We start from the raw sequence: 19,443 nt of genomic DNA on the forward strand, positions 1-19,443 counted from the left end.
AGGGCTAATTCATTGATTCAGTAACTATTCATCTAGGATCTTTAATGCACTAGGTGCTCAGTGAACAACCATGAATAAGAAATCTATATTTACTTTCCTTTTCAACAATAGAATTTTATGTGTGAAGTTTAAATTTTCATTTAAGGCAATAAAAATATTGGCACTCTACACAGATATAAAATAAAACTGGCTGATTTTATTTCTGAAAGGTTGCAGCATAAATATGTATGTACAAATGATAAACATTAAAAAAAAAGTCTTAGCCATGTTGACGATAACAGATTGTCAGGTTATCATAAGCAGCAATTATATCAAACTTGGCATGTAATAAAATTATTTTTATTATCACTTCAAGTTACATCACATTAAAATTTAAATGCTTACTGGTAACTGTGAATCACTTATACCTACATTTCCCAAATTAAGAGTAGGAAATATAGACTTGACAGTTTGCAAAGTCTCTATAAAAATTTTTATTTTAGGATTTTCATTTCAATGGCCTGAAGAAAACTCGTATCAGCATCTTCTGGGTCATTTACACAACCAACTTATGGTCTAGTAGGACCACAGAATGGGCATCCATGCCTATGCTTAATAATTACATTATTTCAAATAGCAGACTGATTAACTGCTGTTGGCCCATAAAAAGGAACACACATAAAACAGAGCAAAGTGAGGTTTAAATGACATCCCAGTCATGTCCAATAAAGGTTGTCGTAGTGAAAGTGAAAGAAACAACTGGGAGAATTGAGTAATCACAACGTATGCCAAAGGGACTGAACCCAGTCACGGTAGGGAAGAACAATTTAGTTGCACCAAAATGTCACATTAAATCAATATTTTCCGTGTAGTTGTACTGGTCTTGAAGTACAATATCTGAATCTGTACCTAGTTTTACGTTTGCACATAAAATACATTAATAATAACCTTAAACATATATACCAAATGTTAACTGTCGTTACCCTAGATCACAGGATTATGGGCAATAAAATAATAAATTTTAAGGTTTATCCTAATTTTTCTATATTTTCCACAATAAATATGATTTTATAATACACAAGGTTGCTTTCAAAAAAATGAGTGGACCAGAGCTTTAATATAAAATTCCATCATATCTCCAACACAGTACCTACAATATGTCATTGTATTTATTTGTCTGCTGTTTCCATTGCTAGAATGTAGGGTATATCTTGTTCACATTCTACTGCCAGCTCCGTGCACACTGCTTGATGCACACTGAATGCTCAATTGGTTGCTCCATTAATTTTTTACAATATTTACTGAGGTCCAAGTACTGTCCTGGGTGTTTCATTGAAAACTGGCTACAACTTTTATCTCCATTCTACAGATGACAGAACAGATGTTTAAAAGTTATAGAATTATTAAGCCTACAACATGCCTTGATGGGATTCAAACAATCTATCTTTCCCTAGAACTGAGATATTAACAGTACAAATTTGAGAAATTTAACAGAATACCTGAATCCAAATTTGCAGGGGTTGTGGATCGGCTTGTTTGTGAGGACTGTCTGAAGCAGTAAGCGAAAAATCCCTGAATATGTGTAGAAAGCAGATTTCTCCATGATTCATTTGTATCTTGCAGTAAAATATCATGAATCAAGTATGGAAGCACAGTCTGACAAAAGTCAGTTTTCACCTAGAATATACAAACATATCCAGTCAATAGTTTTGAGTAAAAATATTATACTTTCCTTAAAATTTTCAATTCCTGTTACTGACATATTAAACTTTAAAAAAAATGACAGGTGATCTGTCATGAACTCTACGTACTACTAAAAAATATACAAAAAATGGGTACCAGTTAGTGTTTAAAAAAAAAATCTAACTTAGAATATCTATATCAAACATATATGTTACACAGCAATTGTTCATTTTCAGCCAAGGTAATCTGCATATAATGAAACAGGATATCACTTACAAATGAAATTATTCTGTCACTACACTATTGTACAAAAAAATTTCATGGTTGAAAAGTGTTACTAATAACAGAAGAAGTTTTCTAACTTGATAAAGGTGATAAAGCAGAAAATGGTGATCAAATTTAAGAGAAAAGCTGAAAATTAAATTTTTGCACATTTTCTACACTCAGTGATGAGCACAGCAGTCATGTTAAAATGTTTATTTTTAATAAACTCCAATTTCTGGGTAAAAAATTTGGGTACTTATCTATGGTATACTCCAAGTGTAGAAAATTGCTTTAATATATGTGGTACAATAAAATAATATTCAACTTTAAATAAGACATCATCTTCATGCATTCATCACATACCACACACATAAAACAGATTATAAATTACCAATTGCACATATTTTCCTTTTAAACTAAAGACAAATCACAGAGCCAGTTTTGAGAATATGAAAATGAATATATGTATATTCATGCATGACTGAAGCATTGTGCACTATACTAGAAATTGATAACACTGTAAACTGACTATACATCAGTAAAAAATAAAAAAAATAAAAAAAAGCCAGTTTTGGAAATAGAGAATTTAGGGATCTAAGAATTAGTGTGTGTGTGTATATATATATATATGCATATATATTTGGAACATTTTATCCTCTGACCTAAAGTCAGAACTTTATACAAATCTTCAGTTTGTTTAATAATGAGAAATGATTATGTGCCAGGTTATCACTCCGCTGACCTGCTACAAATGCAGTGCAGTACTGCAGAGTGTGATGATTTATTCACTGTCAACAGTTTTTCAGTAGAAACAAGGGCTGCTTTTTAAACTGCTTTCAATAAGGGCACTTTACCAAAATATACACTTCTGTATTCATTATTTTTAATCGGTAGGTGTTTGACCTAGTCAAGTATTTTTTCATATTTCTCTTAAAACTTGCTTGACAGTGTCATCAGTGACCAGCCAGTGCTTGTAATGGTGTTTAGAACTGCTTAACTGTGTAATAATTTACAGTGCTTTTCTCATGTTTTCGCTGACCAGGATTGGGCTGGAGAGGAGGGGGGAACTTAGGTGATCTGCACATCCTCCTCATTTTGCTCCCAACACCTCAGAGACAGTGGTTGGGTGTTTGTGCATCTTGCTGTTCATAACTCACCATGACCAGCGTATCTGCAGTTATGTTTAGCCCCTTGTGGTTTCTTTGTGTTCTGTTGTCCCTGTCTGTGCAAACACTGCAGCAATATGTCTCAGGCCTCAGTCAGCCTAAAATGCCAGAAGCATATATCAGCCTGACTTTAAACTGCACAAGTTTTTCTCTAGGGCACTTTCCACAGACCATTTTCCTAAGCAGCTTTGCTCTAGGCACAGAAGTATTAGAAGCTGGAGATGAACATCGTACCCAGGAGAAGAAAGGGGACTGCGGCATCTACAAAAACAAGGACAACTTTGCAACAAGTTGTTACCCTGCATGTGATTTCTGTGGAAACCAGTGCCGCCCCCTGAACTCCTACTACAAAACTGCAGGCCGGCAGTCCTGAAGATACTAGACTGCTGTGAGCTCCCCTGCCTGACAAAGAAATAAAGCTGCCTTTTCTGCTTCACCCAAAACTCTGTCCTCGAGTGTCAATTTGGTAAGTGGGGTACAGAGGTAGTTTCAGCAAAAACACTACTATAAATCAGGTTAGATTTTAAAGTCTTAGAGCGCCATCACACTGTGCTGCTTTGGATGATATAAAAGCATATAAACTCTCAATCTGACTTGGTGGGTACCATGAGTTTCTATTGAAATAAATGGTGCACTGTACCTTCAAAAATAAAAAAGCAATGCTAACTGCAACTCCATCTCTTTTCTAACTCAAGAGAGCGTATCAGGGAAAGTAAACAACAAAGACCTTATCAGAAGTAAAAAATTAAAAAAAGTTAGAGCAGACCTTTGGTTAACATGATTTACAATCATCAGTATTTTAACTATCATTGGTAACAAATTATTCAAGGCACTCCCTTAGAACTCATCCATCATGTGGCTACCCACAGCTGAAACCTACTGCATAAAGTTGAGGCTAAATAAAGATGCGCTGCTGGGTGGATTCACAACAGCTGAGCACAGGTGATACTGCATGAAGAGGACGTGCAGCACGCAGCACTCTTATTCGATACACAGGCCATGAACTTGGACACAAAAGACAAATGCAATGGGACAAGCAAAGAAAACTGTTCAGAGAAAGCTCAGTGAAAAACACAAAGGTAGAAAGCAATTAAGTCAGACTAATTAATCTTCTTACTTCACACATCGGCTTTAATAACTGCAGAACTTCACTTTTTGTGCCTCCACTATCCAAAAAAGCACAAGTCAGAGTCTTTATCCAAACGTCATGATTTTCACTTTGAGGAATCCACAGGTTTGTATCATCCAAGCCTTCTAAAGGGCTTTCTTTCTCAAGTCTGGGTACTTCTAAAAACTAGAAAAAAGTGATCAGAAAATGTAAATAAGGTAGGCAGAAATACATTTTACCTTTTCTTGCAAAACAAATATCTAGGCACAAATAAATCTGTTTCTAAATGGAGGCAGCCATGACCCTTTAAAATTAAAATACATTTATGTTTACATGAGAGGCAGAGTTGTAAAAAATTACCGACCTAACACAGCAAGAAACTTGAGTTCTACTCAGCTCACTAGTGGTGTGTTAAACAAATCACAAATTCTCTGCCTTATCTGTCTCATGTATAAAACCAGTCCAAATCTACTATGCAGCATTGGTTTCAAGATGAAATGAAATTTTAGAATGTTAAAACCACAGTGATTTACAGGTTATTAGTTTTATTAGTAGTTTAATATTATTAATATTAGTTTAATATTAATGATAATTAGACTAAGACCAAAACGATATTTATGATACATTAAAAGTACTATTGCAATAATGGGTATAAGCCCCAAAATTAAACTGGTGAGAACTCAACTGCTTATTCCTCAGTTGCTTTATGGAAAGAAAATATTAAAGAAAAATGCTTGGATGAAAGGAGAAGCAAGAGTTCTTAAACCTTTCATAGAGTACTCTCAGTGGAACCTTGTTATGACATCAACGTGCAAAAGGGAGAAATCTGTATGTCACCTTCACTTTCCCTAGGGGTCTGTGGTACTTTGACTTGCTATGGAAATAAGTGCTTGCTTGTTGATCACAATACCTATAAACCACACCCAGGAGCAGTAGCTTTCATGGGATCAAAGTAAGAGTTTTCTACTCCTAAGAAAAATAGCTGGTCATGAAGAATCCCTACTATCCCCCCAAATCAACGATCACTTCTTTCGGCCACCCATCTCGGCGTTTTCACACCGCCATAACTAAAAGTACAAATACCTTGGACTCAAGAAGTACAGCTGGAATTATTCCCAAGAAAGGTTAAATGTTAGTATATTAAACAATTTGATATTCCCATCCCAGAGCAAATAGAACTGTTCTAGATATAGTGAGCACCCAATAAACATTCATTATTTGTGAGACCTTTTTTCTTGATGTTCGAAAAGGCTGTAGATAGGTCAGCATGGGATCAGTGGTCGTCTTATACATCTCCCAGAAACTATGTCCAGTTTTTGTACCTAAAATGCTTTTCAAACAGGTAACAGCTGCTGATCGCACTTTGACACTGAAAAACACATATAATTCAAATGCCACAAAATATATCAACTATTAATCTTGATGAATAATAGGCAAGTATCAATGAAAAAACTAAAATATGAAACTTTAAATTTATATCAGGAAATGTTTACATTTATTAAGAAATTTTACATCTATAAAATCCTGTAACATCAAAGCAAAAATTACCAAAGGATTATTAATATTCCTTTAGTAAACGAGTTACTAATCACTGCAACAGCAATTGCCTTCATTCAATACAGTAAAGTTTATATTATGACTACTATAAAAGGACTCATAAAAAGAAATACTTGGAAAATACATTGACCAGTAAAAATGAGTAATGAGAATGACAGAATACTAATTTACCCCAGTAAAAGTACTTTGGTAACATTTTCTCTAAAAGACACAAATAATTTGAGGTAAGACGGAATGGAATTTCCCTACAAATGATAAAATTATTGTCTAAAATAATTTTAAATGAACATTTAAGTGTGTACTTATTTTGACCGAAAGCTAGTTGAGAATCATTGCGTAAGGGATCTAAAACCTCGAATACAACACTGAAAGTCCTTCTCTTTTGTAAACTTGGATTCATCCTTCATTCCTCTTTCTTTCCCTCACTCCTCCACATCCAGTTCATCAGCAGGTCCTGCTTTTCTCTGTGTCAGAAACATGCCCTGGTTCCATGCATGTTCTGTCTCATCTCCATCACTGCCACCTTTATCTGAGTCACCAACATTCCTCCTCTGGATTACTGCAGTAGTTTCATAATCGGGCTTCCTGTTTCCGTTTCTGCCCTATCACAATCAACTTGTCATATGAAAGTTAGAGCAAAAATGTAAACTGCATCATGACATTACTTTGCTTAAAACTCAACGGCTTCCTTATGTATTTCGAATCAAATCCAAATTTCTTAATCAGAATTAGTCCTGACCTCCTAATTTCATTTCATATCATCTTCTTCCACACCAGGCTCTTTCTGATCCTCAAACACACAAAGCTTATTTCCAGTCTACCTAGTCTCTGTCTGAATGTTTTAGCCCTAATCATCTTACAGCTGACTCCTGATCACTCAGATGAGCTAGATGACACTTCCTTAGAGATGTCTTCCATGATTCTGGGAATTCCTTAGTCAACATCCCCTTCATATACCTCAGGGCCCTTAAACATGTAATGAAGGTTCTTCCTCTTATAAAAAAGACAGGAAAAACAAGCTGTACCTATTCCCTGTGGTTCTCAAGTTCAAGTCAGACTAATATTTTTGTGCATTTTTTTCAGAAAAATCAATTGCCAATTACTGTGTAACAAATGAAACACTTAATGCTTGCAAATTTTCTGTGAAAAATCTCCTGAAAAACTGCCAGATCTACTTTGAAACACATTTTAAAAAAGAGATGGATTAATACATGGATAGGAGAATGGCTAAACGTGATAAAGCAAGGATAATAGTAAAATAATAATGGTACAGTCTAGGAAGAATCGAGGTGGTGAGTACATGGGTGTTTACTGTAAAATTCTTTCAACTTTGTTTTAAGTTTGAAATCAACTACAGAAAAACAAGGAAGAAAAAAATGAAAGCATGAGATTAAACAACATGCTATTAAAAAATCAATGGGTCAATGATGAAATCAAAGTTGAAATGAAAAAATATCTTGAGACAAATGAAAATGAAAACATAACCACACAAAATTTATGGGACGCAGCAAAGGCAGTTCTAAGAGGGAAGTTTATAGCAATACAGGCCTTCCTCAAAAAAGAAGAACAATCTCAAATAAACAATCCTACCCACCAGCTAGAAGAATTAGAAAAGAAAGAGCAAAAAACCACAAAAGTCAGCAGAAGGAAGGAAATAATAAAGAAGAGATTAAAAAATAGAAAAAAATCAATCAAAACAAAAGCTGGTTTTTTGAAAGAGTAAATAAAATCGACAAACCTCTGGCCAAACTCACAAAGAAGAAAAAAGAGAGGGCACAAACAAGCAAAATAAGAAAGGAAAATGGAGAAATTACAACAAATAACATAGAAATAAGTTTGAAAATTTTTATAATAAAATGTTGGAAAAGAAACCATGTCAGCATTTTTACTGTAACAACAACAACCAAAGAGAGAAAGATACATGTTCCTTAAATTAACAACAACAAGACAGCAGGCAGACACCACTTATTCCCCAAGACAAGGGGTCGGGGCTGTTATGGGGAAACAGATGCAAAACATCTATTTACCTTGGAAAGACTGTGGGCAAAAATCCTTTGAAATCAGCCCCCTAGTGGTGGCGATGAGGTGCTCAAATATATCAAAAATACAGCTGAACCTTGAACAAGAGTTGAACTATACAGATCCACTTACACACAGATGTTTTTTCAACAGTAAATACTACAATACTACACAATCTGCAGTTGGTTCAGTCCTTGAATGCAGAACCACAGACAGGGAGGGCCAACAATGGTTATACATGGACTTTCCACTGAGCAGAGGGTCAGTGTCCCAAGCCCCTCATCACTCAAAGGTCTACAAATAACAGATAAATAGGCAACTGCAAGTAAATAGATAAATAAGGAGGGGAAGAGAAAGCAAAAGTAATCTCACACTGAGCAAGCTGAAATTATGACACTACCTATTGTCATTTTGCTTTGCAAGGAGCATTAATAGGCAAAAGAAAGCCCTACCCGATTAGCTTAAGACTTTCGGAATTATAAAATTTCTGCTGTATGACTCATTTTAAAAGGATCAAGGCTGAGAAGACAATGGTATCTTTGATTCTGACAAGTGCCCAAACTATCCCCAGTTATATCCCCCTATCTTAATGTTTTGTGTTGAACCACCTGATAGTTTTCGTATCATTTATTTGTCCAGTTTACTCTAAAATTTAATATGAACCTTGTCTTGTGTACTCATCACTATATAAAGTACCCGGCACACAGTAAGGTTTTAGTAATTACGAGAATTAATAAAAATACTATGCTTTTCGCTAAATATTTGAAACTGAAAATATGGCAACTAAAAGGAGAACACTTTAGTTACTGGAAATGTTAATTTATATGAAGTCCCAATCTCCTTGAATGTCAGATTAAGTAAGTGCGATCAGATATACGGTATCATTAAATGCTCACCAATCTTCTATCAGCGTACTGTTCAGGTAGGTCAGCAGTATGAAGGTCCACTGAAGCTCTTTATCTTCAAATAACTCAAGAGCCTTGGTACACGATGTGTCCCTGTTATGCTGTATCGCTATTGTAGAGAAATCTACAGGACCCACTTCTCCCAAGCAGCTTCCAACAGCCTCTGCACACAGAAATTCCATTTCAGTAGAATGACAGCTAAGAGATTGTGCATAAAACAGAACTTCGCTAATTTCAAAAACATATTCTGTCATCTTTTAAGATTTAAGTATTTTCTCAAAGATTTTGAATAGATTAAAGAAGCTACAAAATACAGTATCATTTTCTTCACATAGCATCCATGTGGCAATATTTTCCCCCATAAAGTCACACCCAGGAGACAAATTAACTAGTAGAATGTAGATATTAAGGAAAGTACAAATAAAGCCACTGTATGCGAGCATCCATTTTTTTGAGGTATTACATAAAGTCCACAAATATTAAACACTCAGTTTCGTGAAAATTCACACACTTACACAGATACACACAAACATGCATGCACACATGCACATTTTTTTTCCACCTGCATTATTACTACCCAAATGAAGAAGGATATTTTCAGCATGCCAGACAGCTCCCTCATGCTCTTTCCCAGTCATGGTGGAATTTAATAAAATACATTAAAACAAATTATTTGATAGTCCTCCTTTCAAAAGGTAGAGCCTAATTCTCCCGTTGAGTGTGGGCTGTACTTAGTGACTTACTTCTAAAAAACAGAGTATGTACAAGTCTTCCACTTTCTTAATTAAAATTATCCCAGGTATTTAATTCTCTCAGATGTGATTATAAATGGAATGGAATTTCATTTTCATATTGCTCATTGCTGGTGTACAGAAACATAACCGAGGTTTTTGTGTTGATCTTGTATTCTATAATTTTGCTGAATTCATTTATTAGCTCTCTTATGGTAACTTTCCAGTAGATTTTCTATAAATACAGAAATATGTCATCTGTGAATATAGTTTTACTTCTTGCTTTCCAATTTGAATGTTTTTACTTTCTTGTTTCTTGTTTCAATTGCTCTGCCTAGAACTTCCAGTATAATGATGAACAGCCGTGGTAAAACTGGGCAAACTTGCCTCATTCCTGATCTGAGGGAGAAAGCTTTCAGGCACTCACCATTAAGTAACATGTTAGCTGTGGGTATAAATCGCTAATATTTTATGCTACACAGGAAAGTCACTGAGTCTCCTGTAGTAAATCAGGTTTGTCCCCAGAGCAGTGCTACTATGGACAAATGGTAAATTCCTTGGTCAAAGGAAATTTTTAGGGTACTGGTAAAGTTCTGTTTCTTGGCCTGGGTGCTAGATGTACAGGTGTGTTCTGTTTGCAAAAATTCTTCATGTTAGATACTTATGACTTTTCTCCATGTTAGATATATTTCAATAAAAAGTCTACAGGAAAAAGAAGTACCCCAGACACTAGACTTCCACTGAGAAGTTAAGAAAGACTCTGTTGAAAGATGGTAGAATCTGTGAAGCATTTCTGTTCCTCCCATTTTTCTTATTTGAAACAATTTTGTCACAACTTCAAGCTGACTTTAATCATGTGATTTTTCCATCCTGTGATCACCAAATTTAAACACTTACACTAGGCATAATGTTGGTTTTTTATCTTATATGAGTTAACCCCCAAATGGTGGGAGAAAAGGAGGTGAAAGTGGCTTTAATAACTGAGTTTAATCTAGCGCTCCAAGTCCTCATTCTTATTTCAGTTATATAAAAAAGATACTAAGTACCATTCAGTTACACTGTATTTATAAAATGTAGCAGAAGTCAATTTATTTGCAACTTAATGCTACAAACAGGTTTTTCTGACTTTCCTAAATATTTACAAGGCATTTTCAAATGAACAGTTAATCATTAACGTGTGTTAATCCCTACCTTCTTAGCTTCATATGAATGTCTTAGGAAGGAAAATGTTGTGGGGGACTGCTCAGGGATACCTGAACTAAGCAGAAATGTGACTAGCATCTCACATTTCCCCAATATCCCAAATGACAAACTTTTATCGATTAAAAAATATTATAAAAATCACCACTCAAACAAAAAGAAAGCATATTTATTCAGTCGAACAGTTTACCTAAAACTTCTTTTTCACCAGCGTGGTTTGCTGCCATCTTGGATAACTGCAACAAGCCGACAACCAGCTTCACCATCACGCCATCCTGCGGGTTATCTGGAAGCAGTTTTGGAAAAAATCAGCTTACGCTATAGCAGAGACAACACTTTTCTCTATAACGTGTTCATATATTAAATTATATGACTAGAAAACTTACGAAGTTTTTTAGAAAAGATTTTAAATCATGAGCACCTCAAAAATATGAAATGAATGAACGTATTTGAACATCCTTCTGAAACAGAATCATGTAAAAGTAAGCAGCCACATTTGGCAGACAGAGAAAAATGTCTTAACAAGTTATGTAGAAAAATCAGTATCTTAGAAAAAATCACAGTTAGAAACACAGAAATCATTCAACATTAAGCTAGAAGGAACTTTGGGAGCATGCTTGGATTTTTAGCCTTTAGCATTTAGAATGGACCAGCACTGTCCAACAGAACTTCCTGAAATGATGAAAATGTTCTATAATCTATGCTGTCCAAAGACAGCCACAAGCCACGTTACTCCTGAGAACGTGACATGTGCTAGCACAACAAAGAAACCAAACTTACAATTTTATTTAATTCGAATTCATTTAAATCTAAATAGCTACACACATCTATTGGCTGTATTGGTCTAGATGAACAAAATACTCAAACACACAAGAACAAAAGATGGAAAGAGGGTTTCATGTTTTATGTATATATATATCTCCGAAAAAACGCACTAGAAATTTGGGAGTTCAGAGAGTCAAAATAAAATTAATTTTTAAAAGTACTGAGGATAAAAATAACACAATAGAAACATGAAGTTAATGGGCACATAAAGATGAAAATCAAAACATAAGTAGAAAAAATTTCCACCACATGCTGTACTATAATAACCTAAACTCAAATCAAATCAACATAAAATGGATGTTTTCTTAGGTAAAAAAAAAAGCTAGAAACACATACAAATACGCATATATATACGTAAAACACACATATATACATACGCACAACACACAAACAGGGATAAGATGCTTAAAATGAAACATGTTTCTTTTATTTAAATAAGTTGGAGCAGTAGACAGAGATAGATTACCTTGTATGCCTAGCTCAAAGGAATTCAAATTTTTCTTTCAGGCAGTAGCAAGTGGTTAACATGTTTTTAAGCAGCAGAATAACATGATTATTTAGACTTAGAGAAATCATTCCAGCAGAGGTGTAGAGCATGGATAAAATGGGAGTAGTTCAAGGTGAGGAGACCATTTGGGAAGTCTTTCATGGTTAGACGAGAAATAATGAGGGTCTGGGGGAGGGTACAGCTCAGTGGTAGAGCACGTGCTTAGCATGCATGAGGTCCTGGGTTCAATCTCCAGTACCTTCATTTAAAAAAAAAAATTTTTTTTAAAAGAAAGAAAGAATGAGGGTCTGAACTAAATGATGAGAGTCTAGACTAAGTCTATGAGAATTAAATCAAGAACAAGAATTCACAAAAGATTCTTTCAGAAAGAAATGGGTACAAATAACCGAAGTTGTTAAAGTTCGTACCCTGAGATGCTCTCATAAGATCCATCATCTGATCTTTATGTTGTTCTAGTTGTCTTCGAAGATCCTTCAGTCCTTCAAGCCTTGTCAAGGGAAGTGCGTCATAAACACTTACTGAGAGAAAATGGTTAATTTCCTAAAAGAAAAAATTAGATAAAAATGTAACTTTTGACACATATTGGTTGAGTCTGTAGAATAAAACCTAACAGCAATAAAAAAATCAGTTAGTGCCGCCTTTTACAGACACTAATTCATATCACTGTTACTACCAAACAAGGTAGAAATAAATTACTTCTTCCACTTCAAATCCTACAATGTTTTAATCATTTAAATTCTAACAGACTCTCTCATGATAATGCAATTAGAGTTTCAGATTGTTACAGCATATTTGATTTTTTATTTAAGAGGGTAGATTACATTTTTTTGTTTTTTCTTATTTTTAACGTATTTTTATTGAGTTAGTCATTTCACAATGTTGTGTCAAATTTCAGAGTAGAGCACAACTTTTCAGTTATACATGAACATACGTATATTCATTGTCACATTTTTTTTCACTGTGAGCTACCACAAGATCTTGTGTATATTTCCCTGTGCTATACAGTATAATCTTGTTTATCTATTCTACATACGCCTGTCAGTATCATTTTTTAAAAAAGATTGGTTTTTGTTTTTAGAGCATTAGAGGTTTCCAAAAATACCACTATCCTCTCTAATACAAAATAGTAAGATGATGGAATAATTATTACCTCCAAGAGTGAAAAGGGTCCTCTACTGTATTTGATTTTCTGCTGAGTAATACGTAAATCCTTAAAGACAACGTGGTCAGGAAAAGGATCTAAAAGCTTAATCGTGATATATAGGTTTTCATTATCCTTGTTATCAATCACTAAGTATTTCAACAAGTCCAATACCTGAACATAATTTAAAAAGAAAAAAAATCAAAAGAGGAGAAATGGATTAATTATACTTTAAAGCAAAACAACCAAACCCACTATAATAAACGATACAAACTCTACTAACCTCGTTCACATAAAATGTTCTCTATCACTTCAAAGACACCCAGCTACTACTGTTTCTGTGCTTCCAAATAATTCAACAAATACGTAAGGTGTTAACTACAGGATGGGCACTGAGGTATAAAACTGCCAATATTACTGAAACATTTTATATAAGTAATATCTCAGACACCATCACAGTGGGTGAACTGCATCCTTCGTTTTGACTAACTCTATAATTCAGCCTAAGTTAAGAGACAGAAATCAGGTTATTTATCAGATCAAAATTGCCAACTGCTCTGCAATTAAATGATTACAAGGATTAATTTATCGAGAAATTTTTTCCACCATTTTCCAAAGAATATTTTCACTAAAATTACTGATTACACCAAGGAAATATAAAACAGCTCCTCCCAAGAATACTTTTATCAATGTTATTTCAAATGTCATTTTGAAGACGATTTGGGAAATTACCTGTTTCTGAACCTCCATCTGATCATCCACAAGGGGTATAAGTGTACCAACGATAACATGAAGATGATTTTCTAAAGCATCCTTACAGTGAGTTACTGCTGTGTGGCAAACCCGGCTTAACAGGTCACAACAAAGGGAGAAGCTACGTAAGGACACACCCGTGAAACGAGCAGGCCTAATAAGGGGAAAAAACGGTAAGTCCTACGACACTACTTCCATATAAACTCATTTGAAAGTCATTTTTATTCAACAGCTCTAATTCTTTTTCTCTTCTTTTTCATTGAGGTATAAATATAGTCAGTTTACAATGTTGTGTCAATTTCTGGTGTACAGCACAATGCTTCAGTCATACATGAATATACATATATTCATTTTCATATTCTTTTTCACCATGAGCTACTACAAGATACTGAATATATACAGTATAAACTTGTTTCTCTATTTTATATATAGCGGCCAGTATCTGCAAATCTCAAACTCCTAGTTTATCCCTTCCCACCCGTCTCCGCCCTGGGAACCACAAGTCTGTATTCTGTCTGTGAGTCTGTTCCTCAACAGCTCTAATTCTGATGTGACTTGACATAAAAGTCACATTTAATTCCTTAATAGTTTAACAGCCGAAAAGGGAAGTGACAACAACAAAATGACAGAGTAGGCAGCTCTAAGCTCTCCTGACAGAAACACTGAAAAACAAGCAAACTGCCAGAACTTCGTAAGAACTCTGTAAAACAGTCAAAAGTCAAAAGTTTACAGCAATCAAGCAATCACTGAATTAAGAGAAAGGAATTTAAAATCTAGGAAAGCTTTGTGGTGATTTCACCTGTCCCTGCCACACCCCTCCCCAGTCTGGCAGCAGTCACAAAAACCGCAGTCCTCATTTCCAATGTGGGATCCTGGTCCTTCGTTCCAGAGGGAGCAGAGCAGACCTTATTCCCAAATGATTGTGTTATGTCTGTTCTAAATCTCAATGGGAGCTACCTAAAGGACTAACGTAAGGTGCTTCGCTCTGTTTTCCCTAACCTGGATATCCCCCAGGCTGGAAAAGCTGAGTGCATTGCTTGAAAACATTGTAAGGCTGACCAACAACCCACAGCTGCCTGGGATAAAAGATCATTGCTGAGACACACAACAGACCACCTAATGCCTAGGATGAAAAGCCAGGGAGAGTGTTCCCTTGGGAAATTAGAACCTCAAACTCACCCATGTTTTCAAGGAATTTAGAAAGCCAGACACATGTCCAGGACAAGGTGCTTGCTCAAAAACTAAATGAGACGACCACAATCTCTCACTTTGGGCTGAGCTCTGGGCTCAGTGCAAACCTAGGTAAGTGCTGAAGAGGAGTCCTAACATAGAGCAAATCTGCAAGGACTAGGAAAGGTTTTCTCTCTCTCTCTCTCTGGTTCTTAGTATTTTGGGAAATCTCTGTCAAAACACTATCTGAACTGTCTTCAGTGACTACAATGGCAAGGAATACTCTTATGGCTACCAATGGAGAAGGGGAAGGAGGAATAAATTAAGAGTTTGGGATTAGCAGATACAAACTACATTATATAACACAGATAAGCAATACAGTCCTACTGTATAGCACAAGGAACTATATTCAATACTATATAATAAACTATAATGGAAAGGAATATGAAAAAGAATATACACATATGTACAACTGAATCACTTTGTTATATACCATAAACTAAAACATTGTAAATTAACTATAATTCAATAAAAAAAATCAATCACCAGTGGCTGATGATTTCAGCAATCATGCCTATGTAATTAGGTCTCCATTAACACCACAAAGGATGGGGTTTAGGGAGCCTCTGGGCTGGTGAACACATGTAGGTGTGGGGAGAGTGAAATGCACATAGCAGGGCATGGAAGGTCCATGCCCTTTCCCCATGCCCTGCCCTGTGCATCTCCTCCCTCTGGCTGTTCCTGAGTTGTTTCCTTTTATAATAAACCAGCAATCTAGTGAATAAACAGGTTTCCTGAGTTCTGTGAACCACTCTAGCAAACTGATCAAACCCAAGAAAAGGGGTCATTGAAATCTCCAATCTATTGCCAGTGATAACCTGGGCTTTCAACTGACATCTGGTGTGACTGGAGGGGGCAGTCTTGCAGGACTGAGCTCTTAACCTGTGGGATCTGACACTATCTCTGGGTAGGTATCAGCTGATGTCTGGAGAATACCTTGGATGCGTGCAGGGAACCCCCTCCCCCCACTCCACATATACACACTGGAAGTAGTGACTAGAATTGATAATATATATATTTACGGCTATCAAAAACTAGAATATTTATTTTAAAATGTTGAAGACCCTTTGTACTTAAGATTCCTAGAGTTGAAGAAGTAGTGATACAATCTGAAAGAAAAATAGGTAGATATTATACATACTGAAAAAACAAAATTCAGAAAACTCTGGCTTCTACTTTTTCCAAGCACATAATTTCTCTATTTCTTTTTTTTTATTTGCTTTGTTTTTATGAGGGGGAGGTAATTGGGTTTATTTATTTATTTCTATTTGGAGGAGGTACTGGGGACTGAACCCAAGACCTCGTGCATGCTAAGCTTGCGCTCTACCACTTGAGCTATACCTTCCCCCTCTTTTTTTTAAATTGAAGTCTAGTTGATTTACAATGTTTCAGGTGTACAGTAAAGTGATTCAGTTTTATATATATATACATATATATGTGTATATGTATATATATGTATACACACACACACACATACATATTTTTTCTTTTTCAGATTCTCTTCCATTATAGGTTATTACAAGGTGTTGAATACCATTCTCTGTGCTATACAGTACGTCCTTATTTTTATATATTTTATATATAGTAGTGGGTATCTTTTAATCCCAAATTCCCAATTTGTCCCTTCCCCAACCCCATTTCTTCTTCGGTAACCCTGTTTGTTTTCTATGTCGGTCTATGTCTGTTTTGTAAATAAGTTCATTGTATCATTTTTTAGATTCCACATATAAGCGATGTCAAGAAGCATACAAATTTTCAATAAAGGTAAGAGTAGAAAAACTACTTATATATTGGTCTAAATATATAATTTACCTTTTGTTGATGTAGTGAATCAAAGTATAAATAACATCTCGAAGAACAAAGGCCCAAGCTCCACCTAAGCCACTCTTTATATCTTTCAGTAATAAACTAACAAACAGGTGATAGATTTTAAGAATTCTGTGCTTTTTATAAACATTGTTTGTCTCAGCTGCTTGCACACATATGGCTAGGAGGATTTTCTGATAGGAGTCCTAGAAAACAAAGATACATTTAGTAAAAATTTGTCTAATACTCAGCCATAATAAATACATTTTCTATTCAAAATACAGAATTCTAAATCACATAATTTTGTTTTGGGTTTGCTATCAAAAGTAAAATATTACATTCAGAATATTACTACCTTAAACTACAAAACTACTGTCAATTTATTTATTTTCAGATAATAAACTATAATTAAATAGCATATTCTTAAAAATACATATATACACATATATATTCTCTGAGCCAATGACTAAAATGCCACAAAATCCAGCCCTGATATGTGACATATTCCAGTTAATACTGCTAAGTAAAATACCAAGATATAAACTTGCAAATGAGTGTTTTTCTTAATTTATTCAGATGAATTTTCCATTTGTTTACTTTTTTTTCTTTAAGATGCACTTATACAGATTTTCAAGCTGAAAAAGAAGGACATCTCTCTTCAGTTATTATGCTAGGAATACATACTTACAGGACTTTTGGAAAGAATTTCTAAAATGCTTTTAAGCTTTGTTTTATGGCAATTACTGATATAGGCAAACGTTGCTTTAATCACATGTGATGGAAAATGAGGTGGATTAGGAGCAGGATCCAAATCCCTAAGAGTTATAGAAAAAAATACAGTCATCATTTCCAGAATAAAAGGATCAAGAAAAACATTTTCATGTTACACCAGTGAAAATCCAGAAAGAAAATTTGTATTATAATAACCCAAAATTTTAAAAATGTTCTTCTACTCAAAAACTAGACTTTTAATAAAATCACAAATGACTTGACACAGTCTATATGCATCAGGCAGAATATCTAAGTACCTTAACTTACCAGAGCTTAGTCAATTTTAAATAATTTGCTTTAAAATCCCTTTATAAAGTTAATAGCAATTCCACAAGTGAGACTTAGTATCACTTCACTTCAGGTATGAATTAAAGCTTTATGCTAACACTATAAACAAACTAATTCTTAGAACACAGCAATCAAGCACTGTATCAAATGAAACTATATATGTAAAAGTAATTTAGTAGATATTATTACTATTTTATATGCTTAGCACTGTAGAGCATATAAAAAGGTAAAGGGTGTTTTCAAGTAGCTTACAATCAAGCTGGGAAAATAACTCTAACATTCATATACAACCAAGTGGGTTTCACATTCAAATGAAATTGTAGTACACTAAGATTCTGCTAGTTAAGGAGCGTGATAAAGAAAAGGTGATACAGAAGGCAAGTCACAGATAAGGAGAAGAGAACAAGGAATAACCTGCTATGAAGAAGAAAATTTCAAGAGACAAGAGATAGCACAATGCTCAATATTACAGAAAGACTGAGAAGGAAAAGGTCATTAAATCTGCAAACAAGGTGGTTAATTACAAGAGAATTACTGTGGAGAGGCTACAGTAGAGCATGTAAGTAATTACTACAATTCAAAGGTAATTATTTTTAAAGGAACAATTCAAAAGCAGAGTACACGCCTAACAACTGAAATAGACATTTGAAGGTGCCAACCAATAAACCTCCCAAGGAACTTCTGAAATTGCATTTCATTCTCTAAGTTAAAAATACTCATACCCTGAAAAATCACAGGGGTCAGTGCTCTGGCTGGCACCAGACGTTGCTGGTTCGTGTAACGTCATCAGTAACTCCACCACAATCTCTGGTAAATTACTAATGAATAAGTGATCAATCTGCAAGGATATAAAATTAAGATACATTTAAGTTTTTATGTCTGTGATCTTTAAGACAGCTCAATGAGCTCACGTTATTGCCTCATTTCTGAAATTATTCAGTGACTATAGAAAGAAGTAGGTGACCAAAGATCTAAGATTTGCAAGACATAAAGTGTTAGCTTTAAGAGTTATCCACTTTTTTCTGCTATGAAGCTGACCTACAGACTGAAAGGAAAATAGAACTCATACCAAACAACACTCTCTTAATCCAGTTCTTTCGTATAATTTTAAAGAATTATTTTAACGACTAAGGCTTCAAGGTCTAACCTGAAATTCCTCAACCTAATAATTTCCCTGCCAACCAAATTCCCCAATGATCTATACTGCTCATCAATCTGCATTTTATTCTTATTTGAGAATGCTATCTCACTTAGAGAACTTTACTAGTAAGAATTCCCAGTGACTGGCAATAATCACCTCTTTGTTCCCTGCATGATTTTGCCCCAGATTTCTACTTGGTTGATATCCCAAATTCTGAGGCCAGCTGCTACCCACATGGCCTGTCATCAGGTGTAGGCTAAAATCCTCCCCGACAGGAGCAGGCTCTTCATGAATCCACTTCCTGCTACAGGTAGCCTCACAAAGGGCATAAGCTCTCTAAATGGAAAGAATGGGTATACTACGTTACA

The 19,443-nt window shown here is 34.9% G+C and overlaps 1 protein-coding gene across 1 annotated transcript in view; it reads right to left on the reverse strand.

Moving 5' to 3' along the window:
• The window catches only part of LOC102528486 (serine-protein kinase ATM), a 102,016-nt gene that overhangs the window by 55,477 nt on the left and 27,096 nt on the right, over positions 1 to 19,443 (reverse strand). The window contains exons 22-32 of the mRNA XM_072953819.1: positions 18,657 to 18,772; positions 17,564 to 17,690; positions 16,882 to 17,081; positions 13,819 to 13,993; positions 13,096 to 13,260; positions 12,353 to 12,485; positions 10,803 to 10,898; positions 8,673 to 8,844; positions 5,428 to 5,569; positions 4,210 to 4,386; positions 1,479 to 1,656 (exon numbers count right to left, since the gene is read on the reverse strand). Coding sequence (XP_072809920.1) covers positions 1,479 to 1,656; positions 4,210 to 4,386; positions 5,428 to 5,569; positions 8,673 to 8,844; positions 10,803 to 10,898; positions 12,353 to 12,485; positions 13,096 to 13,260; positions 13,819 to 13,993; positions 16,882 to 17,081; positions 17,564 to 17,690; positions 18,657 to 18,772 — 1,681 coding nt within the window. The remainder of the gene's footprint in view (positions 1 to 1,478; positions 1,657 to 4,209; positions 4,387 to 5,427; positions 5,570 to 8,672; positions 8,845 to 10,802; positions 10,899 to 12,352; positions 12,486 to 13,095; positions 13,261 to 13,818; positions 13,994 to 16,881; positions 17,082 to 17,563; positions 17,691 to 18,656; positions 18,773 to 19,443) is intronic.

The sequence above is a fragment of the Vicugna pacos genome, chromosome 33 (genome assembly GCF_048564905.1).
Source record: "Vicugna pacos chromosome 33, VicPac4, whole genome shotgun sequence".
Lineage (NCBI taxonomy): Eukaryota > Metazoa > Chordata > Mammalia > Artiodactyla > Camelidae > Vicugna > Vicugna pacos.